At 37.3% G+C, this 24,401-nt stretch overlaps 1 protein-coding gene across 1 annotated transcript in view; it reads right to left on the bottom strand.

The window, feature by feature from the left end:
* ACAD11 (acyl-CoA dehydrogenase family member 11) overlaps positions 1 to 24,401 on the bottom strand; it is a 91,471-nt gene that overhangs the window by 13,528 nt on the left and 53,542 nt on the right. Inside the window, exons 14-16 of the mRNA XM_007087389.3 lie at positions 4,534 to 4,600; positions 3,811 to 3,896; positions 1,177 to 1,248 (exon numbers count right to left, since the gene is read on the bottom strand). Coding sequence (XP_007087451.1) covers positions 1,177 to 1,248; positions 3,811 to 3,896; positions 4,534 to 4,600 — 225 coding nt within the window. The remainder of the gene's footprint in view (positions 1 to 1,176; positions 1,249 to 3,810; positions 3,897 to 4,533; positions 4,601 to 24,401) is intronic.

Raw genomic sequence — 24,401 nt, 5'->3', positions numbered from 1 at the left:
CCCATCACCCATCTGGCCCATACTCCCACCCTTCTCCCTGCCAACAACTGTCAGTTTGTTTTCTGTATTTAAGAGTCTCTTATGGCTTGCCTCCCTGTTTTGTTTTTTTTTTTAATTTTTCCTTCCTTTCCCCTATGTTCATTTGTTGTGTTTCTTAAATTCCACCTATGAGTGAAATCATATGATATTTGTCTTTCTTTGCCTTACTTCATTAGCATAATACACTCTAGTTCCATCCATGTTGTTGCAAATGTTGAGATTTCATTCTTTTTGATTGCTGAGTAATAATCCACTGTATATAGGTACAACATCTTCTTTATGCATTCATCAGTCGATAGACATTTGGGTTCTTTTCATAATTTGGCTATTGTTGATAGTGCTGTTATAAACATTGGGGTGCATGTGCCCCTCTGATCTCTATGTTTTTTAAACCACAATCATTAAACATTTTAATCCAATTTAAGAATGTCTCCTGAGTACCAACTATGCATATGCTGTTTTATAAATGCTGTAATGGTTACAAAGGTAAATAAGACACAGTCCCTTCACTAGGAGTTCGGAATCTAGAAGCGGGGTCAAGGATGCTAAGGATAAGGGATATGGAGGAGAACAAAGAAAGGCAAAGGAAAGAGAGCTTGTATCCTCAGGACTCGGCAGGCAGCAGGGGTTTACTGAGTGGATGGGGTGAAGAACACAAAAACCTTTCTGAAAGAGGTACCACTTGAGATGTTCTCTGAAGGTTGGGTAGGATTCCAATAAGCAAGAGGGTCAAGTCATTCCAGGTATTCAGTATGCAAAGTTATTTATGATTCTAATGTGTTTATACGTAAGACTTAAATTCAGAAAGTACTGTGAGGTTTTCTTAAAACAAGTAGAGGCCTGAAGACCATATTTTAGGAAACAGTGTGTCGCTCTGAATTGTGTATTTTTTGTAGTTAGCTAGGTTTTCAATTAATGTGATATATAAAACCATATCAAACACTTAAATAAAACATTATTCCATGTAAGAAAATCCACCAAATGGAAAAATGTTCTCTTACAAATGGGGTAAGAGGGAAAGGTATCTAAGAGGGAAAAATACCTAAATTAAGGTAGACTTCATATCTTTTCCAGATTTAGACCTGAAAATATTTTAGTACACAGTACTGGAGAATCATTTTTCCAAAGTTATCTCACCTAATATTATATTGGTGGCAGGAACTCGTACTTGATTAAAATGGATCTCAAAATGTCCTCCATGTAAATAATCTATAAAATAGAAAATATAATTTTGAAGATCAAAATGGGTTGACCAAAAAATACTCATATGTAATTAATAATTACTCAAAAGAAGTCCAAGTTAAAAGCCTCATATGTCACAGATATTCCTAGGTAGATCTTGAGCTCTGAACCCCTAGCACCCTAGAACCCAGAAAACTCAACTGTTCCGCTTCGAAGAGATTTTAGAAATCATTTGATCCAGAGGGTTTCAAACTCATTCTCTGAAGTTGTAGAGTTACTAGAAGGGAAGGCATTTTCATACATCCAATTAGATCATTATTGTTTGATTATTGCTTCTTTTCTGAGACTTTTTTTATGTATGGCCTTCCACAGAAAATTATGCTTGGAAAAAAAAAAAAAAGCTTCCAATAGTTCAAAAGTCGAAAGTGAGTAATGTGATTCAGGTTTCTTATTTTATCATTGTGTAAACCAATGCCCGGACATGCAAAGAGCCTGCTCAAAGGGACAGAACAGGCTCAGCACAGACTGGGCCTTGAGGTATGTATTCTCCCAGTCCAGGCTTGTTCACTATGTGTTTGCCTCTGGGAAATGCTGGCATTTGACAGAGAATGGGAACACATTCACACTCTTGTCTACGTCACACCGCCTACCCTTCCTTACTGCCTCCCCAACCCCTGGTTCTGGAGATAATCTCATGCTAACTCCACACCCTTTTCCTGTCAGAATACACATTAATAATCAACCTTCTCTACAATTGTTTCTTTTGGCCTTGGGCATGGGGAGTTGGAGAGGTGCTGGTGAATTTGTCTCACTGCAAATTCAAACACAGGCTCTGAAGTGGAGGTTATTTCCAGGCAACCTAAATTATAAATCCATTTTGGGGGGGTCTTCAGGCTATTGCTCTGCAACCCAACAAATTCCCATTCACAATTTGCTTCAGTGAACTTGTTCATCACCTTCTTGCAAACGACACTTAATCTGTGGGTGCATCCTATGGAAGGTGATGCCAAATGTTCTCTAAAACTCTAAGTCTTTCATCTGCTACTTGAACATTTTTATTAGCCATATTCAACAATAAAGAGAAAGCCAGGGTCACCACAGAGCCTGAGGTTCAATAAACTTTTCCATAGCATTTATGACCTGCTAACTTGCTATAATTTACTTATTTACATGTTTGTAGTTATCACCTGTCTCTTTCCCCTATCATGTAAGCTCTATGAGATCAGAGATCCTAACCTATTGTGCTCACTAATGTATTCTAAGCACCTAGAACACTGGTCGGCCCTCAATAAATACTTGCTGAGTGAATTACCTGAGCAGCAAGGCAACAACGAACATGAGCTTGAGCTGGGTGGCCAGAAACAAAAGTATCCTTGCTTCTTAGAAATTCCACCCAAGCACAGAAGAATGGAAAAGTTTTGCATTCAAATCAATCAAAACTCATTGCTTATTTTTTAAAGTACATTTTAGGGGTGCCTAAATTTTAGGGTGGCTCAGTTGGTTAAGCATCCGACTTTGGCTCTGGTCATGATCTCGCGGTTTGTGAGTTCAAGCCCCGTGTCGGGCTCCGTGCTGACAGCTCAGAGCCTGGAGCCTGCTTCTGATTCTGTGTCTCCTCCTCTCTCTGCCCCTCCCATGCTCATGCTCTGTCTCTCTCTGTCTCTCAGAAATAAACGCCAAAAAAAATTAAAAAAAAAAAAGTAGATTTAAAAAAAATGTTTATTTGTTTATTTTGTGAGGGTGAGGGGAGACAGGGAATCCCAAGCAGGCTCCACGCTGCCAGCGCAGAGCCCAATGCAGGACTTGAACCCACGAACCGTGAGATCATGACCTGAAATGAAAACAAGAGTCAGACGGTTAACTGACTGAGCCACCCAGGTGCTCCAGAACTCATTGCTTATTAATAGCCCTTGCAGTTTGATTAGTTAAGAAAGCTAAACTTGAAGATAAAAGTGAATTTCATTGTGGATTATGTAGATTTAATTTTTCTAAGTCTATTTCGTTAATCCATTTTGCTGGATGACAAAGGGATGAATAGCAGCCAGAGTTACTGTTCCTTGAATACAATCTACCCTTTCTCAAAAGTAAACAAAGTGAGGTCCAGTGCTGTATTAGCTTTCTTTATTTGCTCTATTCTGAGTTCCACTGACATTTATGTACGTATGTATGTGTATATATATATATATGCGTGTGTGTATGTGTATATATATATGTATATATATGTGTGTGTGTATATATATGTATATATATACGTATATATGTATATATATATGTGTGTATATATATATACACACATACACACACACACACACACATATATTACCCCCCCCCACTGGCATTTATATTAAGATAGTTGTCAGCACCAAAGGATTTCTAAGAACACATTTCCTATATTACAATGCTGTTACCTTCAGTGTTACTGCATATTCCTGTCTTCCTGCTAGCTAATGCATGCTTATCTTGGTTGAGTACTTACCCATATAGCCAAAAACTGACAAAGGCCTTATTATTTCTACTCCAGGTGTGTTGATAGGAACAAGAACCATGGTGTGTGGTTTGTATCTGGTTAAAGAAAAGTTGAGTACTTACCCATATAGCCAAAAACTGACAAAGGCCTTATTATTTCTACTCCAGGTGTGTTGATAGGAACAAGAACCATGGTGTGTTGTTTGTATCTGGTTAAAGAAAAGCAGATGTTAGGAAAAGTTTGCCATGTGGAAAAATAAAACAGATGCTAGGTGGAGTTGCAACTGTCATTTTTTTGTTGTTGTTACCACGTAATCATGTAAGCAATGATGTCTGGAATGGGAATTGTGTAAAAGGCATACATCAGGCACAGTTGGATGCAGGCTGTATTTGGGAACAATAACAGTGATAAGTTGAAAATAAGTTAAAGTTATTTGATTGAGGCTTCTCATTGCTCAGAGTGGAAACTAGGAACTGATATACAGTATCAAATGTTGCAAGACTATCGCCTTTGATCTAAATATATAATCACTTAATTACTTACAGACAGTTCTGAAAATTTCTATATGTCTCATAATCTGACCCAAACAGATTTGAGGATTCAGCAACACTTTTTAATACAGGAAATTCCACATTAAAGAATGCATAGAAACACTCCCTAAAATGTTTCCTAGATATAATCTTACAGCAAAACAATTGTGAAACACAAATGTGACATTAATCTCATAATATGCTTTATATTATTATGATTTGTAATTCTAAATGGTGCATTTTAAGTACATTATGTGGGTAGAAAGAGTAGTTCTTATTCCCAAATAAATTTTTCAATCACAATTATTTTATTACCTGGCTGCAGAGGTATTTTTAGTTCTTCCCAAAACAATTGCAATTGTGCACTTTGGATTCCCAGCTCCTAAAATCAGGGAGAAAATAAGCAGAACACATCATAAAAAGAAATTTTTAGTCTGACATTTCACCCTAGAAGTTCTAATCCTTCCAAGTTTATCTTGCAAAAAAATAGGAAGAAAATCCTTGATTCATTAAAAAATGCTTATGTATAAAACTGTACATCACCCAAGAAAAATGATCAGGCAAAGCCAAGAATGGACTTCATTAATGAGAGCTGCTGCACAAAAATAATCAGAAGTCAAAGCCCCGAAACGGCTGCAACCCTTAAGGACGGCTCCCCCATCCATACTATTGCGGCCTGTTAGAAAGGTTGTGAAATTCTTCTAGTGTATCTCGTCCTGTTTAGATCTCATATTTTCTGACATATGGACAAGAAAAAATTTTTTTCAGTTTATTTATTTGGAGAGAGAGTGACAAAAAGTGAGGATCAAAGAGAGGGAGGGAGAGTGAGAATCCCAAGCAGGCTCTGTCCTATTAGCCCCATGTAGGGCTCAGATTCATGAACTGTGAGATCATGACCTGAGCCAAAATCAAGAGCTGGAGTTACCCAGGCGACCCTGGACAAGAAAGTACTTAAACTCATATGATATTAACTACCCAACCAGTGGCTGAGAAAGATATCATTTCCCCAGGCATGAATTTGGGTGAAGGTTCATTGGTCTGAGGATCTCAGTACCTATCCAGACTACGCCATCTGGTCTAGATACACTAAGGAGAAGCTGAAGATGGTTTACCTGGAGTTGTCCACATATATAAGGCTCTCATTCGACCATCAGTAGGTCCATCAGTAGGTTCTCATGTTTTATTTATCAAAGGTTAGGAATTTGAAATATAAAGTTATTTTCATTTTATTATTATTTATTATTTTTTTGAGGGAGACAGAGAGAGAGAGTGAGAGTGAGTGCGCTAGTGTGGGTAAGGGGCAGAGGGAGAGAGCAATTTTTTTTGAGAGAGAGAGGAAGAGAGAGAGAGCACACAAACGGGGGAGTGGAGGAACGGTGCAAGAGGGAGAAAAAGAGAATCTTAAGCAGGCTCCATATTTAGCACAGAGCCCAATGCAAGGCTTGATCCCACAACCCTGGGATCATGACCTGAAATCAAGAGTCAGATGCTCAACTGACTGAGCCAGCCAGGTGCCCCAGAGAGACAGAGAGAATCTTGAGCAGGCTCCATGCTCAATCCCATGACCCCGGGATTATGACCTGAGCTGAAATCAAGAGTCAGATGCTTAACCAACTGAGCCACCCAGGTGCCCCTTTATTTTCTTGTAGTTTGTGATCATACTAGGAGATTTATGTGCTGAGATCTGTGTTATTTGAAATATGCATGAATATAGTTTAATTTATAAATTAGGCATAGTAAGAGATAAACAACTACAACAATAAAATAGAACAATTAAAACAACATACTATAACAAAAGTTTGTGAATGTTGTTGATTAGGCAAGAAATAGGGGCCAAGGCAAGCAGAGATAAAGAAACAGAAGGATTAAAGTCAAGAGTAAAGTTAGAGAAAAGGGGTTTACTTTAAACCCCAACACTCACATTTGAAATTTTAAAATTCCTTACAGTTGAGTATCTGGCTCTATAGAAGAAACAAATGAAATAGAATGTACAGTTATGGCTCTTGTGTTTTCATTCTATCTGAGAAGATACTAAATAAATAAAAAACCATACAGTGGAAACAATCTAAAATTTGCTAGAGTTCAGAATGGAAACTGAATTGGTAGCTTTTCTAAAACCAACTTGGAGAGATTCAAGATGGCATAAATTTATGTTTGTCCCCCATTGCTCCTGAGATTCCACTGAAATAAAAATATTTATTTTTTTTTTCTATCCCTCACCATAGAGACGGTGAGGGATAGAACTGGGGGTGTTGGTGGTGACCAATGGATGAGAGATTTCAATAAATATCTAGGAAAAAGATAAAGGCAAGTTGACCAATGAAATGGGCAGAGAAGTCAGTCCAGAAAATGATGTATGAAACCGTAAAGGGAGAGGGTTCTGGCCCCAGAGTCAGAAGGTATGACTGAGAAGCAAGGCTACAAAAGGGGAATACGTTCAAGATTGGCAGATGTACCAGGTAGCACTTCTACAGGCACATATGTAACCTGAAAAACAGAAGTGTGTAGAATGTTACCAAAAAACTGGATCAAGTTATTCTGAGACTTGGAGGCTGTAGCTTGAAAGCTAGCTTCCAATCAGCTGACTCTAAACTGAGTCCCAGCACTGCACCACCAAAAGTTTCCTTATGTAATTCCCACCCAGGAGAGGAACATGGCTGGAAAAAATCTCTGTGTTAATAAAGGGGAAAAACTCTACCACCTACGCTTCCTTTTCTCTTAAGTATGAACAGAAAACCAAAGATCTGTAGTATGTGAAGAGAGCCTGCCTGCAGCATTAAAGACAATGAATGCCTAAGATAAATAAACTGTAAATTTCACTATAGAGTAACAAAATAAAACAAGAGAGAACCTAAACAAAACAAAATGAGCCAAAGCAAACAACAAAAACTCTAGTTGATGTAATCAGACAGATTTGAATGTACTGCAGCCATAAAACCAGAAGAGGATGTTATGAAACAGGAACAACCAGAGAACAAAACAAAAACTCTTAGAGATTAACATATGGTGGCTAAAAACCTATAAAGTTTAACAGAAGCACTAAAAATCAAATCAAGTAAATTTCTCATGAGCAAAGGAAAAAGTCAGAGACTGAAAATAGGAGAGCAAAGATCAGAGACACTTAGAGCAAAAATATGGAGTCCTAACATCACAGTAAGAGGCCAAATAAAGAGAAAACAGTCCCTCCCCCCCAAAAAAAGGGAGAAAGATAAAGGGAAGAATTTATCAAAGAAACTTAAAGAAGAAAGTTTTCTAAAACTGAAAAAAAAAAAAAAACCCTCAAATTAAAAGGACCACTGACTGGCAAGAAGAATCTATCTCTAGACACATGCTTGTGATGTGTCAAAACATCAACAATAAAGAGAAAATCCTAAAGGGTTTCAAAAAGAAAAAACAAGCAACCTCTAAAGGAATGAGGATTAGACTTACATCAGATTTCTCATCAGCAACAATAGAATGAAGAGTTCAATCTGTTGATTGATACTATTGATACCATAGTGTCAATCTCCGTTAAGGCAAAATAAATACCTATCCAGACACATAAGATCTCAGATAATTTGACTTATTATGCACTTTTTCCTCAAAAAGTGAAGAATGTACCTAAGCAAAGGAAGATATAGGATCCAAAAGATGGTAGATGCTAGAAAAGTAATCTATGGATATCCAGGATAATTGTACTGAAATATGCCTAAAAGATATTCAGTCCAGATTGGAACAGGATTGGATGACGACTCTAAGAGAAAGGTCTCCAGAAAGGGGAAAACTCACTAGAATCACAGGTACAATTTAAAGGTACAAGTGTGTATGTGTAAAGGGGTATAGGTGGGAATATAATATGATACAAGTAAAAAATGCAGTGAAAGAAAAATGGCAATTAGGAACTCCAGGAAAATTGGGGAGCCTGGGCAGCTCAGTTGGTTAAACATCCAACTCTTGATCTCAGTTCAGGTCTTGATCTCAGGGTCATGAGTTCAAGCCCCACATTGGGCTTCACACTGGGCATGAAGAAAGAAAGAAAGAAAGAAAGAAAGAAAGAAAGAAAGAAAGAAAGAAAGAAAGAAAGAAAGGAAGGAAGGAAGGAAGGGAGGAAGAAAGAAAAGAAAGAAAAGAAAGAAAAGAAAGAAAGAAAGAAAGAAAGAAAGAAAGAAAGGAAGGAAGGAAGGAAGGAAGAAAGAAAGAAAACTTCTATTTACATAGTCCTGTAAGGCAAGTGCTTTTGTTGGTTTTCAATGTTTATAGTCATCCTGTGGTCAATCATGATATTGCAAGAAGGAACATAAATTTAGTAATCTTGACAATGTAAAAATAGACACTGTGGCTGACATAGGGTACAATATGGAAGGGAGGGATAAAAGGTAGAGACAGCAGTAAGAGTACTCATATTCTTATGTTATAAAACAGAGCTTGAAGAGATTCTGTCAGATGAGGATGTAGAGGAGAGATTTAGAAGTCATTTCAAGGCTTAAAAAGTAATCAGAAATGTAAAACAATAAAATAAATATCTAATTAGGAAAGGGCAGGGAGTTACAGTACAAAGAACCAAAAGTTTAAAATTCTAATCCCCTCTACTCTGTATTGTGAATCATACATGTAAAGTAAAATATATTTAAGGTTAAAATATAATTGTTTTATTACAGTTTTAAAAGAATTTTTAAAGTTTATTTATTTATTTTGAGAGAGAGAGAAAGCTCATGCATGAGCACAAGTGGGGGAGGGGCAGAGAGAGAGAATTCCAAGCAGGCTTTCAGGTGCTGTGTTACAGAGCCCAGTGTGGGCCTTGATCTCAGGAACTGTGAGATCATGACCTGAGCCAAAATCAGGAGTTAGTTGCTTAACCGACTAAGCCACCCAGGTGCCCCTAAAATATAATTGTTTTAAAACAATTTGGGTTCTTTCATATTTAATGGAATTTCCTTTTCAATCAATTCTCACAGGGCTCTCTTTAAAAGAAGGATGTTTCTTTCAACTGGCATCTGCCAAATTTTAATGAGAAAAGATCTCCCCATTCACATATTTCAAAATTAAGTTAAAAAAATCTCAGATGTTATACCTTTGATGGTGAGTCCACTTAACTCACTTATTTAATCATGTTTGAATTTCCAAACTGTGCATCACTGTTCTATAAGAGTGTGTCCTTCTGATTTTTATAGGTGCTAATAGATAAAAAATGAATTCCACTAATCTGAGAATCTGAGAGAATCTGAAAAACATTAGGATGATACTATACACACATACACACACACACACACACACACACACACACATACACACCCATAGTGTATTGTGGATCTTAACTGAAATTTCTTCTCTGAAAATAGTGGACTGGGGAATTTTTTTACACTTGAGTGGTCTTGGCTGTGCAATAATATGCAATTGTGCTTTGATTCTTAGTTGGAAATTAGAGAAAAATTTTTTTTCCAGAGAGGCTCACTTTTCATTTTTCAAGTATTTTTTCTACTTTGAGTTTTTGAAGTTTTAGTTGTAGGAAGCCTTGCAGCCCACAGCCTGAAAGGGTCAGGCCACTTGCTTCATTTAGCACATATGATTTCCATGTGGACGTACTTCAGAAAATCAGATTAGAACATAATGGCACAATCTGGGGTTCATTTTCATTAGAGATCTTTTCTTTCTCTACTGCCTATCCTAGTAATCAAGGACATCTTGGATAAATCTTTTATCCAACCTTAGATGACCACAAGCTGAATCCTTCAAAAGCAAAATCTTTTCTACAATTCCCTCAAGCCTAGATGAAAGCCAGGGTCTTTTTCTAATATTCAGAATATATCTTTCTCTAATATTTCCCAATAGCATTTCTTGCCTTGCTCTATCATGAAAAATTGTTGCCATAGCTTTATATACGTGCTTAATAGATTGCAGACATCAGGTAAATTTTGAAGAAACTCAAGAAACAAGGCAAATAATTCTTTGCTTCTGCTCATTCAATCTAATATGGAAAACAATTCAGATTATAAAAAATAAAACTCCTAAACTGGCTTTTCTTTTGGGGTCATTAAGTAGAGGAAATAAGGGTGAATGCATAGTTTGTAAATTTTGAGATATTTTAATTTAACCTTGATGTTTCAGAAACTGGGAAAAACCCCTCACAAATATATCATCTCAACTCAGCTACATGCAGAATTTGGCAGGTGCAACAGCTGAAACATAACCTTCTTCTAAAAAGAGCTTTTGCTCTTTTCTTATTTTAATGAACAGGATACCAAATGTCGTAAATGAAATATATTAGAGGAAATCTGAATAGGCCAGAAAACATTGAAAAATATCTGTTGTGTCACAGCCCTTCATGAATGAAAACAGATGGCACAGATAAAATAATGTTGTTTTTAATTCAGACTCTGTGGTATTTCAAGATTGTTCAAGTGCCAGGATTAAGTCAGGCTGAAAATGACATCTCTCTGAAATTTGCTGGTGAGTTTTAATTTTTTAGGCGTTTACAAACCATATGGTTTATCAAACAAAATCAGTCTCTAACACAAAAAAAGGTGGCAGGCGGAGAAAAAACATGGCCATTAGGTATGGATGTGGTAACAATAAAGAAAATGATGTAAATAATATATTGCATGAAGCACAGTGAGCAGTCCACAGAGTCTCAAAGCTATTTCTTCTACCAACATTGAATTTCTGAGGTGAAATACTTAAACTTCAGTTGGTCTTAGCTTTAATACTAACACTTAGCTTTAATTCAAATTGGAATAAAAACTGTTACGAGTTCAATGCCATTTTACAATGAAATTTCCATTTGTTAAAAAAAAATGTTGATCATACAACTACATTTAAGAAAAAAAAAACCCAATTTAATGTGTTCTCGTGGAGTGTGTGTTATTTTTAATGGGGGAAACACCCTTTGAAATTCATTTATTCCACCACTAGGAAGGTTTATACGTAGTAATTATGCAATTATTGTCAAATGCTGCACTACTGCTGTCATCATTACAGAATATGGCTGGATCAAAATCAATTTCAAATATATCAGAGTCGAAAATTCTTAAATTTTTTTTAGTGTTTACTTATTTTTGAGAGAGAGAGAGAGAGAGAGAGAGAGACAGACAGACAGACAGACAGAGTGTGAGCAGGGGAGGGGCAGGGAGAGAGGAAGACACAGAATATGAAGCAGGCTCCAGGCTCTGAACTACCAGCACAGAGCCGGCTGTGGGGCTTGAACTCTGGAACCTTGAGATCATGACCTGAGCCAAAGTCAAATGCTTAACTGACTGAGCCCCCCAGGTGTCCTGAAAAATTTTAAACATTTAAATAATCAAGCCATAAAAAACTATAAGAAAAAATAATTTAATATTTATGAAATTGATGGATGGGAAAGAAATTTTAAAACTTAAAAATGACAAATGAAATAAAAAGATCAATTGATTTGTTTATATAAAACTATTGCACATTAAAAAACAAAGTTAAAAAGCAAAATAAAACAACTGGGAGAAAATATTTCACACATGGCTGGCAAGAAGATGGGAAGAGTACCGAATCTGTTACAAGTCATTAGAAAGCAAAATGGTAGTCAAACAACACATTTTACTGGCAAGTTCTGTGGAAATAGACACATGCATTTTTGATGGGTGTACAAGGTAATATCCCTAGGCATTACAATTTGGCAATATCCATCAAAATTACAGATTCAATTACTCTTTGTTCCATCAATCCAACTTCTGGGATTTGTCCTACAGATATAACTGTTCCTGAATGAAAAGACAGATGCACAAGATTATTCACTGCAGTAGTACTGTTTGTATTTGCAAAGAATTGGGACATAAACAAATACCCATCAATAGGAGACTATTGAAATATGCTGTGCTGTGTCCATATAATGGAACCCTCCCAAAAAAGAATAAGGAACCTTTCTATGCACTTATCTGAAAGAACTCTCTGATTATCCTTTGGTTAGAATAGCAAGAATGCTATCTTTTGTGTAAGAAAGAGACAATTATACATGGTTAATCATTCTTCACTTCTCCGATTAAATTTAGTTTCCCACATTATCTACAAAGATGCTTTTTGTAACATCATTTGTAATAGCAAAACACTAGAAATCTTCTGTAAGTCATATAATAGCTGAATGGAAAGGCAAATTATGATCCATACAACAAAATATTATTTAGTTATGAAAACAACACAGTGAATTTGGAATAACATAAAAATGCTTCAGCAAAAATGCTAAGTAAAAAACTCATATACAATATGAACTTAAAGAGAAGTCATGAGATTATCTAAATGTTCAATAGATATCTCAATATCCATGATATTTTCAGTGATAATACAATATTTAGTTTAGTCAGATTGCTTTCCAAACATCTATTACAAATATCTGTAGTAAACACCGCTACAAGAGGAAGGCTGATAAATGGGTGTGGTAAGAAAGATTCTTCAGGAACAAGGGACATTGCTATGTTAAGGCAGGAAGGGTGAGAGACAATTTATGGCGAGCAGCCAGTTGGAATCATGAAGACTCTGTTCTTAGGGAAATGAGAAGTAGGAGACAAGTACAAAAGCGGGGGGGGGGGGGGCACTAAAAGAACATCAAGTAAGCACTTTGAAAATTTGCTTATGGTAAGTGATACTTTTCCCTAATCTCCAAGCTACATGATTGCCCTTCATATTTTGTCAAGTCTTCCCCATCAACACTATCTCTTCTAGTCTGTCTGGGGAGGAGGAAAATATAGGAAAAGGACAGGCAACAAACTAGTCCCACCATATTTCATATGGTATATACTACCAGAAGAGGCTTGATTCTGAGATCCTTTATGCCCCAGGGCATGGGTATGTGTGTGAGTTAGCAAAACATGTTGTCCAAATTAGAAAGATGTAAAGATTATAGTATTATAACTAATTTACAAGAAGGGAATCCTATTTATAAGAAAACATGTGATTATTGGGGGTGTAAAACAAAGGAAAAGGATAGATACTTTATTTATTTATTTATTTATTTTTACATTTTTTTTAACGTTTATTTACTTTTGAGACAGAGAGAGACAGAGCATGAACGGGGGAGGGTCAGAGAGAGAGAGGGAGACACAGAATCTGAAACAGGCACCAGGCTCTGAGCCGTCAGCACAGAGCCCAACGCGGGGCTCGAACTCACGAGCCGTGAGATCATGACCTGAGCCAAAGTCGGACGCTTAACCGACTGAGCCACTCAGATGCCCCAGGATAGATACTTTTAAATATCTTTATAAAAGTACCAAGATTCTATAATAGATGACATAACAGAATAACAAAAATGTGTAAGAGAGAGTATGATAAAGTGAAAATAGTCTAAGATTAAAGATTTGGATCCAAAATTCCAGCTCCACTGGTAAACTTGTAAGTCTGTGGAGGATAAGTGAAACTGATTCATTCATTCATTCATTCATTCATTCATTCATTCATTCATGTATTTAATTATTACTCAGTAAACTGGTACCATAACTAAGGCACCCAACTAAATGTTGAGGATATAGCAGGATATGTGATTGTTATGGAAGATAAAAGATTTTACTAAGTACTAACAACAGAGTGAGAGAGTACTCTAGGAGTAAAGAGTACATACATCTAATCTGGGAGGGTTAAAGGAAGGCTTCCTGAATTAAGTAATGGTAAGGTCAGACCTGAATCTGATCCTAAATAGGAGTTAGGGAGCTAAAGTTAGGGAGTGGGAGGAGTAGTCTAGATAGGAGTAATAGCACAAGCAAAGGCCCACAAGTCAGTATTGTATAGTAGTGGATCTACAAACTTTTTTTTTAATGTTTACTTATTTTTGACAGAGAGACAGAGCATGAGTGGGGGAGGGGCAGAGAGAGAGGGAGACACACAATCTGAAGCAGGCTCCAGGCTCTGAGCTGTCAGCACAGAGCCCGACGCGGGGCTCGAACCCACAGACTGCGAGATCATGACCTGAGCCGGAGTCGGATGTTCAACCGACTGAGCCACCCAGGTGCCCCTAGTAGTGTACCTACAGATGGACTGAAGAGATTATATAATTGTTAATTATGCAGGCTGCAGTTATAAATGAGTCATTAAAGAAGTATAGCATCAAGGTAAAGTAAAATGGGATAAGAATCAGAAGGGAAAGTAGAATTATTTATTAATTCAAAATATCCCTGAGTACCTACTATGTGCCAGGCACTATCCTAGGCACTTGGGATGTATCAATGAACAAAGCAAATAAAAGTCCCTGCTCTGAGGAAGCTTATATTCTAATACAGGATGAGAGATAATAGTAAACATAAAACAAAATGATATAGTTCATTAGCAGAAGATAAGTGCTATGTTTAAGGTAGATTGGAATATAGGCAGGTGAGGGGTATTTTAAATAGAGTAATTAGGGACTGCCTCAGTGAGGAGGTGGTGACTGGACAAAGCCTTGAGAGATGAGGGAGTGAGCCTTGCAAATATTAAGAGGAAGCACATTCCAGGCAGACAGAAGAGTCAGTACAAAAGCCCCAAGAAGGAATGTGCCTGGTACATTCCAAAACAGCAAGGAAGTTGGTGTGGCCGACCAAATAAGCAAAGGAGAAAGTAGTAGGAAATAGGACAGAAAAGCGATGAGGGATGGAGACAGACCTTGTGGGATTTTGTAGGCCAGTCTGAGAATTTAGGGGAGTGTTGCTTGTTCACTTCTTCCTGCTCCTATGTATTTAGATCAAGAACAAGAAGTAAGAGAGGAGGTTTGGAAAGATGGCAGAGTAGGAGGCCCCTCATCCCATGTCTAAAACTAGATATGAATCACATCCAAGTGCATAGACCAGACAGCTATTTGAAGACTGGCAGAACAAACTGACAACTAAATACAGAAAATAAGCCACATCAAAGAGGTTAGGAAGAATAGAAAAGGTGGTTGCGAGGTGCCTGAAGGAAGGAGGGAGCTGTGGGTGCAAAGAGGGGAAAGCATCAGGGAGCCCACAAGGGGAAAAACAAATCCTAAAACGTCTGGCCTTGAAAACCAGAGGGGCTGCATTCCATGAGTTTGTATAACCAGTGGGACCTGGAGCCTGGAGCCTGGAGCTTTAAAAATCAGCTAAGTCAGCACTGAGCAATCAGGGATGGGAGTGATAGCTGGGCCTCCACCCTTAAAGAGACAACAGCCCACAGAGAGGCAACATAGAAGTGACAGTTTACATAATGGGAGGAAGATCTGTTTATACTGATTCAGAGTGTACTGGGGGATTTCTCTGGGTACAAAAGAACTAGTAAGCGCCATTTTCCTCTCCCATCCCCCAGCATAAACACAGAGCCACAGACACCTGCTACCTAACCTGCTAGCAGTGCACCCCACAGACAAGTTCTCCTAAAGACTTGCACACCCCAAGCCTGTTGTCTTCAGCCCTGGGCTCAGTGCAAGTTTTGTTAATGCCTCCACATTTCAGAGGATCCAGCCTAGGACTAGTGGCTTAGCACAAATTTTGCTAACACCAATGTCCTGCCCCAAGCCCTTCTGCAATATGCCCCCTCAGAACGAGCCTTCCTAGGTCTCACTAACATCACAGAGAGCAAGCACAGCCCACAACAGGCAGAGAGTCATGACTGAAAGGAAAAACAACTTGGACACAGTAGCAGAATGCAAGCTACACACACAGGAGACTCCCTGGAAGTGCCAGGTTCTTGTGAACAGGGGCCACTGCACTGCAGGGAACTATAGGACCTTTTCTTCATAAAGCCACTACTTTCACAGCCAAAGAAATAGCTGACTTTCCTCACACACAGAAGCAGATACAGAGAGGTTCACAAAATGAGGAGACAGACAAATATGTCCTAAATGAAAGAACAGGATAACAGCAGGAGATCTAAGTGAAACATAAATAAGTAATGATATAAACAATTTAAAATCATGATCACAGGGTGCCTGGGTGGCTCAGTCATTAAGCACCTGACTTTGGCTCAGGTCATGATCTCACAGTTCATGAGTTTGAGTCCCACATTGGGTGAGCTTGAGCCCCACTTCAGATGAGTATGAGCCCTGCTTTGGGTGAGCCCTGCTTTGGGTGAGCCCTGCTTCTCTCCCTCTCTGCTCCTCCTGGGACTCTCTCTCTCTGCCCCTTGCTCACTTGTACCCTCTCTCTCTCTCCAAAAAAAAATAAAAAAATAAAAATAAATAAATAAAGTAATGATCATGAAGATATTCACTGGACTTCAGAAAAGGGCAGATGACATCAGTGACACCCTTGACCAAGAGATAAAAACTAACATATCAGAGATGAAAAACTCAAAAAATGAAATTAAAAATACAATAGGTGAAGTAAATAGTAGGCTACAGGAAGGAGAGGAATGTATCAGTGACCTGCAGGGTAGAGTCATGGAAAGCAATCAAGCTGAACAGGTGAGAAACAAGCAAATACTGCATAATGAGAATATACTTAGGGGAACTCAGTGACACCATCGAGCATAATAACATTCACAATATAGGGATCCCAGAAGTAGAAAGGAGAGAAAGGGGGGCAGAAAATGTATTAGCTAAAAACTTCCCAAATCTGGGAAGGGAAACACAGATCTAGATTCAAGAGGCACAGGAATCCCCAACAAATTCAACCCAAGGAGGTCCACACCAAGACACAGTAATTAAAATGGCAAAAAAGAAAAAAAGAAAAAAGAAAAAAAAATAGTGATAAAGAGAAAACAAGAGAGTTACATAAAAAGGAAACCTTAATAGGCTATCAGTTGATTTTTTAGCAGAAACTTTGCAGGCCAAAAGGAAGTGGCATGATGTAGTCAAAATGTTGAAAGGGAAAAATCTGCAGCCAAGAATACTCTATCCAGCAAGGCTACCATTCAGAATAGAAGGAGAGGTAGTTTCCCAGACAAACAAAAGTTAAAAGAATTCATGACCACTAAACCAGTCCTATAAGAAGTGTTAAGGGGAACTCTGAGTGGAAAACAAAAACCATAAGCAAGAGTTAAAAAATAGGAAGCACGAAAGAAAAAAAAATATATATATATGTCTAAAAATAACTCAAGAGAAACACAAAATAAAAGGATTTAAAATATGATACCAAATATCTGAAACATGGAAGGGAGAGGAATAAAGAATGAATTCAAATTAAGTGACCATCAGCTTAATATAGACTTCTATATGCAGAAGATGTTATATATAAACCAAATGGTAACCATAATTCAAAAAACAGTAATAGATACACAAAAAAATATATAGTGTAAGCAATCCAAGTATATCACTAAAGAAAACCAACAAACCATGAGGGAAAGAGAAGATCAGAGAAAAAGTTCAACCACAAAACAAGTAACAAAATAGCAATAATATATATCAATAATTATTTGAATGTAAATGGACTAAACACTCCAATAAAAAGACATAGGGTAACAGAGTGGATAAAGAAACAAGACCCATTTATGTGCTATCTAGAAGAGACTTGTTTCAGATGTAAAGATAACTGCACATTGAAAGTGAGGGGCTAGAGAAACATTTATCATGCAAATGGAGGTCAAAAGAAAGCTAGAGTAGCAATACTTATATGAGACAAAATAGAGTTTAAAACAAAGTCTGTAAAAAGAGGTAAAGAGGGACAGTATACTAAAGTATACAAAGTATACGAAGAAGGACAATACTAAAGTGGACAATCCAACAAGAATATACAACAACTGTAAATATATATGCTCCCAACATGGAACACCCAAATAGATAAAAGTGTTAATAACACAAAGGAACTAATTGACAGTAATACAGTAACAGTAGGGGATTGTAACACCTGACTTACATCAATGGACAGATCATCCGAACAGAAAATAAACAAGGAAGCAGTGGCTCTGAATGACACACTGGACCAGATGGACATTCCATCCTTAAACAGCAGAATACACATTATTTTCAAGTGTACGTGAACATTCTCCAGAACAGATAACATTTAGGCCACAAAACAAACCTGAACAAATTAAAAAACATCATAGTCATACCATGCATCTTTCTGGACCACAACACTATGAATCTAAAAGTCAACCCCAAGAAAAATCTAGAAAGACCACAAATACAAGGAGGTTAAATAACATGCTACTAAACAATGAATGTGGCAGCCAATAAATCAAAGAAGAAATCAAAAAGGACACTGAAACGAAGAAAAATGAAAACACAAGAGTACAAAACCTTTGGGATGCAGCAAAAAGAGGTAAATTAATAGCAATATAGGCCTACCTGAAGAAGCAAGAAAAATCTCAAGTGAACAACCTAACCTTAACACCTAGAGGAGCTAGAAAAAGAACAAACAAAACCTAAAACCAGCAAAAGGAAGGAAATAATAAATATTAGAGCAGAAATATATGACATAGAAACTAAAAAATAGAACAGATGAATGAAACCAGGAGCTAATTCTTTCAAAAGATCAACAAAATTGATAAAGGTCTACTAGACTCATTAAAAAAAGAAAGAAAAGATGGGGCGCCTGGGTGGCTCAGTCGGTTAAACATCCGACTTTGGCTCAGGTCATGATTTCATGGTCCATGAGTTTGGGCCCTGCATTGGGCCCTATACTGACAGCTCAGAGCCTGGAGCCTGCTTTGGATTCTGTGTCTCCCTCTCTCTCTCTGTCCCTCCCCTGCTCGTGCTCTGTCTCTCTCTGTCTCAAAGATAAATAAACATTAAAAATATTAAAAAAAAAAGAAAAGAAAAAGTTCTCAAAATCACAAATGGAAGAGGAGAAATAACAAGAAACATCACAGAAATACAAACAACTATAAGAGAATATTATGAAAAATTATATGCAAACAAATTGGACAACCTAGAAGAAATGGACAAATTCTTAGAAACATATAACCAACCAAAACTGAGGCAGGAAGAAACAGAAAACTTGAACAGACTGATTACCAGCAAGGAGACTGAATCAGCCAAACAAAGCCCAATACCAGATGGCTTCAGAGGCAAATTCTTCCAAACGGTTAAAGAAGAGTTAATACCTATTCTACACAAACTATTCCAAAAAAAAAGAAGAAGGAAAACTTCCAAATTCATTTTATGAGGCCAATATCACCCTGAAACCAAAGCCAAATAAAGATACCACCAAAAAAAAAAAAAAAAAAAGAGAACTACAGGTCAGTATCTCTGATAAATATAGATGCAAAAATCCTCAAGAAAATACTAGCAAACCAAATTCAACAACAGGTTAAAAAAAATCATTCACCATAATCAAGTGGGATTTATTCCCAGGATGCAAGGGTGGTTAAATATTCACAAAAAATTGTGATACATCACATCAATAAGAGAAAGGATAAAAACCATATGATCATTTCAATAGATGCAGGAAAAGCATTTGACAAAAGTACAACATACATTCAAACAAAGTAGGTTTAGAGGGAACATATTTCAACATAATAAAGGTCATATATAAAAATTCCACAGCAAACATTATACTCAATGTGGAAAAACCTAGAGCTTTCCCCCTAAGGTCAGGAAAAAGACAAGGATGTCCATCCTTATCACTTTTATTCAGCATATTACTGGAAGTGCTAGCCATAGCAATCAGACAACAAAAAGAAATAAAAGGCATCCAAATCGGTAAGGAAGAAGTAAAACTTTCACTATTTGCAGATGACATGATACTACACACAGAAAACCCTTACAGCCTCCACCAAAACTGATAAATTAATTCAGTAAAGTTGCAGGATACAAAACTGATATGCAGAAGTCTGTTGCATTTCTATACACTAATGATGAAGTAGCAGAAAGAGAAATTAAGAAAACAATCCCATTTACAATTGCACCAAAAATAATAAGATACCTAGGAATAAACCTAACCAAAGAGGTAAAAGATCTGTACTCTGAAAACTATAGAATACTTATGAGAGAAATTGAAGAGGACACAAAGAAATGGAAAAATATTGCATGCGCATGGATTGAAGAACAAATATTGTTAAAATGTCTATACTACTCAAAGCAATCTACACATTCAATGCAATCCCTATCAAAATACCACCAGCATTTTTCACAGAACTCGAAAAAACAATCCTAAAATTTGTACAGAACTACAAAAGACCCTGAATAGCCAAAGCAATCTTGAAAAGAAAAAGCTAGAGGCATCACAATTCCAGATTTCAAGCTATATTACAAAGCTGTAGTCATCAAGACAGTACGGTACTGGCACAAAAACAGACACATAGATCAATGGAACAGACTAGAAAACCCCAAAATGGACCCACAACTATATGGTCAACTAATCTTCAACAAAGCAGGAAGAATATCCAATGGAAAAAAGACAGTCTCTTCAACAAATGGTGTTGGGAAAGCTTGACAGCTTTATGCAGAAGAATGAAACTGGACTACTTTCTTATACCATACACAAAAAGAAATTCAGAATGGATGAAAGACCTAAAATGTGAGACCTGAAACTATCAAAATCCTAGAAGAGAACACAGGGAGTAACTTCTTTGACTTTGGCCATACCAACTTCTTTCTAGATGTCTTCTGAGGCAAGGAAAACAAAAAGCAAATATGAACTATTGGGACTACCTCAAACTAAAAGGCTTTTACACAGTGAAGGAAACAATCAACAAAACTAAAAGGCAACCTATAGAACGGGAGAAGATATTTGTAAATGACATATCTGATAAAGGGTTAATATCCAAAATCTATAAAAAATTAATAAAACTCAACACCCAGGCACCTGGGTGGCTCAGTTGGTTGAGGATCCAACTCTTGATCTCAGCTAAGGTCTTGGTCTTAGTGTCGTGAGTTCAAGCTCCACATTGGGCTGTGTGCTGGGTACAGAGCCTACTTAAAAAACAAAACAAGAAACCTCACACCCAAAAAACAAATAATCCAGTTAAAAACGGGCAGAAAACTTGAACAGAAATTCTTCAAAGTAGACATACTGATGGCCAACAGACACATGAAAAAATGTTTGTCATCACTTACCATCAGGGAAAAGCAAATGAAAACTACAATGAGATATCACCTCATACCTGTCAATGACTAAAAACACCACAAAAAACAACAGGTGCTGGTGAGGATGTGAAGAAAAAGGAACCCTCTTGCACTGTTGATGGGAATGCAAACTGATGGAGTTGCTATGGAAAATAGTACGGATGTTCTCAAAAAGTTAAAAATAGAACTATCATACAGTCCAGCAACTGCACTTCTGGTTATTTACCCAAAGAATACAAAATCACTAATTCAAAGGGATACATGTACCTATGTGTTTATAGCGGCATTATTTTTTTTAATTTTTTTTCTTAATGTTTTTATTTATTTTTGAGACAGAGAGAGATAGAGCATGAGCAGGGAAGGGGCAGAGAGAGAGACACACACACACAGAATTGGAAGCAGGCTCCAGGCTCTGAGCCATCAGTACAGAGCCCAAAGCGGGGCTCAAACTCACAGACTGTGAGATCATGACCTGAGCCGAAGTCGGACGCTCAACCGACTGAGCCACCCAGGCGCCCCAATATAGCGGCATTATTTATAATAGCCAAGATATGAAAGCAGCCCAAGTGTCCACTGATTGATGAATGGATAAAGAAGTCCTATATATGTATACAGTGGAATATTATTCAGCCATAAAAAAGAATGAAAGCTTGCCATTTGCAACAACATGGATGGAGCTAGAGAGTATAATAGTAAGTGAAATAAATCACTTGGAAAAAGACAAATACCATATGATTTCACTCAAATGTGGCATTTAAGAAATGAAACAAATGAGGGGCATCTGGGTGGCTCAGTTGGTTAAGCATCCAACTCTTGATCTTGGCTCAGGTCATGATCTCATAGTTTGTGAGTTTGAACCCCATGTGGGGTTCTGTACTGACAATGTGGAGCCTGCTTGGGATTCTGTCTCCATCTCTCTCTACCCCTCTCTGGCTCATACACTCACTCTCTCAAATAAATAAACTTTAAATAATAATAATATGGGGCACCTGGGTGGCTCAGTTGTTGAGTGTCTGACTTCGGCTTAGGTCATGATCTCGCGGTTCATGAGTTCAAGCCGTGTTAGGCTCTGTGCTGACAGCTCAGAGCCTGGAGCCTGCTTCAGATTCTGTGTCCCCCTTTCTCTCTGCCCCACCCCTGCTTGTGCTCTGTCTCTCTCTTTCAAAAATGAATAAACATAAAACAATTTTTGAAAATAATATAATAATTTAAAAAATGAGCAAAGAGAAAAAAAAAGAGAGGGAGAGGCAAATCAAGAAACAGAATCTTATGTTTGTGGGAATGCAAACTGGTGCAGCCACTCTGGAAAACAGTATGGAGGTTTCTCAAAAAATTAAAAACAGAATTACCCTGGGGCCACCTGGGTGGCTCAATAGGTTAAGTGACTGATTTTGGCTCGGGTCATGATCTCGTGGTTTGTGGGTTCGAGCCCTGCATTGGGCTCTGTGCTAACAGCTCAGAGCATGGAGCCTGCTTAGAATTCTGTGTCTCCCTCTTTCTCTGCCCTTCCCCACTCATGCTCTGTCTCTCCCTCTCTCTCAAAAATAAACATTAAAAAAATAAACAAATAAAAAATAAAAGTATAATTACCCTATAACCCAGCAATTGCACTACTAGGAATTTATCCAACAGGAATTAGATACATGAGTACTGATTTGAAGGGGCACATGAATCCCAATGTTTATAGCAGTGCTATCAACAACAGCCAAATTATGGAAAGTGCCCAAATGTCCATCAACTGATGAATTAAGAAGATGTGGTATATACTTACAAAGGAATACTACTCAGTGATTAAAAAGAATGAAATCTTGCCATTTGCAACAACATGGATGGAACTGGAGGGTATTACGCTGAGTGAAATATGTCAGAGAAAGATAGGTATCATATGATTTCACTCACGTGTGGAATTTGAAAAACTTAACAGATGATCGTAGGGGAAGAGAAGGAAAAATAAGATAAAAACAGAGAAGGAGGCAAATCATAAGAGATTCTTAAATACAGAGAACTGAGAGGTGATGGGAGTAAAGGGGTGAGAAAAATGGGTGATGGGCATTAAGGAGGGCACTTGTTGGGATGAGCACTGGGTGTTATACGTAAGTGATGAATCATTGGATTCTACTCCTAAAGCCAAGACTACACTGTATGTTAACTAAGTTGAGAATAAAAAAAAAAAAAGAAAGAAACAGAATCTTAATTATAGAGAACAAAGTGATGGTTACTAGAGCGGAGATGGGAGGGTTGGGTCAAATAGGTGATGGGGATTAAGGATTGCAATTGTTATAAGCACCAGGTGATGTGTGGAATTGATGAATCACTATACTGTACACCTGAAACTAATATAACACTATGTTAACTTTACTGGAAAAAATTTAAAAAATAAAAAACAAAATGCACCATACATTTTTGGAAGAAATCACACGAAATAGAATGGATATGAATGTTTATGTTCATGAGGGCAAAAACCTGCAGTAGTAACACAAACAGCAAGTTCACCTGCCTGTGAAGTATATTTCTATTCTCATGGAAAACAGATGACAAAATTACAAAATTGAAGAAGTGACCAAAGGGTATGCAACTAGGAGCATATGGGAAGATGCGGTTCAAGGGGCAAAAAGTTTCAGTTATGCAAGATAAGTCAATTCTGGACATCCAAGGTACAATCATGTAACTATAGTTAACAATATTATATTGTATACTTGAAATTTGCTAAGAGGGAGATCTTAAGTTTTTTACCCATCACCCCCAAAAAAGTAACTATGTGAGGTGATGGACAATGTTAATTTCCTTGATTGGGGTGAATATTTTACAATGTATACATGTATCAAATTATCAACTTGTACACCTTAAACAATTTTTAATTGTCAACTATATCTAAAGTTGGAGGAAAAGGATGTGTAGCTGAAAAATTCTGGAAAAATAGTACTATTGAGATGTGTCAGGCAGTTTATTAATACATTTTCTTTTTTTAATGCTTATTTTATTGGAGAGAGAGAGAGAGAGAGAGAGAGAGAGAGAGAGAGAGAGAGAGAGAGAACGAACATGCAGGGGATGGGCAGAGAGAGAGAGAGGGAGACAGAGGATCTAAAGCAGTCTCTATGAGAACAGCAGAGAGCCCAACACAGGACTGGAACTCAGGAACTGTGAGATCATAATCTGAGGTGAAGTCGGACACTTAACCAACTGAACCATCCAGGAGCCCTAAAATATTTTCTTGAGGATTTTTCTTTAAGTTTTGGTGTTTGTTGGCCTCTTAAGTTTTATAGCTTGTTGTGATATATTTCTCATCAAAAAATATTTTTTTAACGTTTATTTTTGAGAGAGA

This window comes from Panthera tigris, chromosome C2 (assembly GCF_018350195.1).
Source record: "Panthera tigris isolate Pti1 chromosome C2, P.tigris_Pti1_mat1.1, whole genome shotgun sequence".
Lineage (NCBI taxonomy): Eukaryota > Metazoa > Chordata > Mammalia > Carnivora > Felidae > Panthera > Panthera tigris.
The sequence above is the reverse complement of the archived record's forward strand: the minus strand, read 5'-3'. Positions and strand labels throughout refer to the sequence as shown.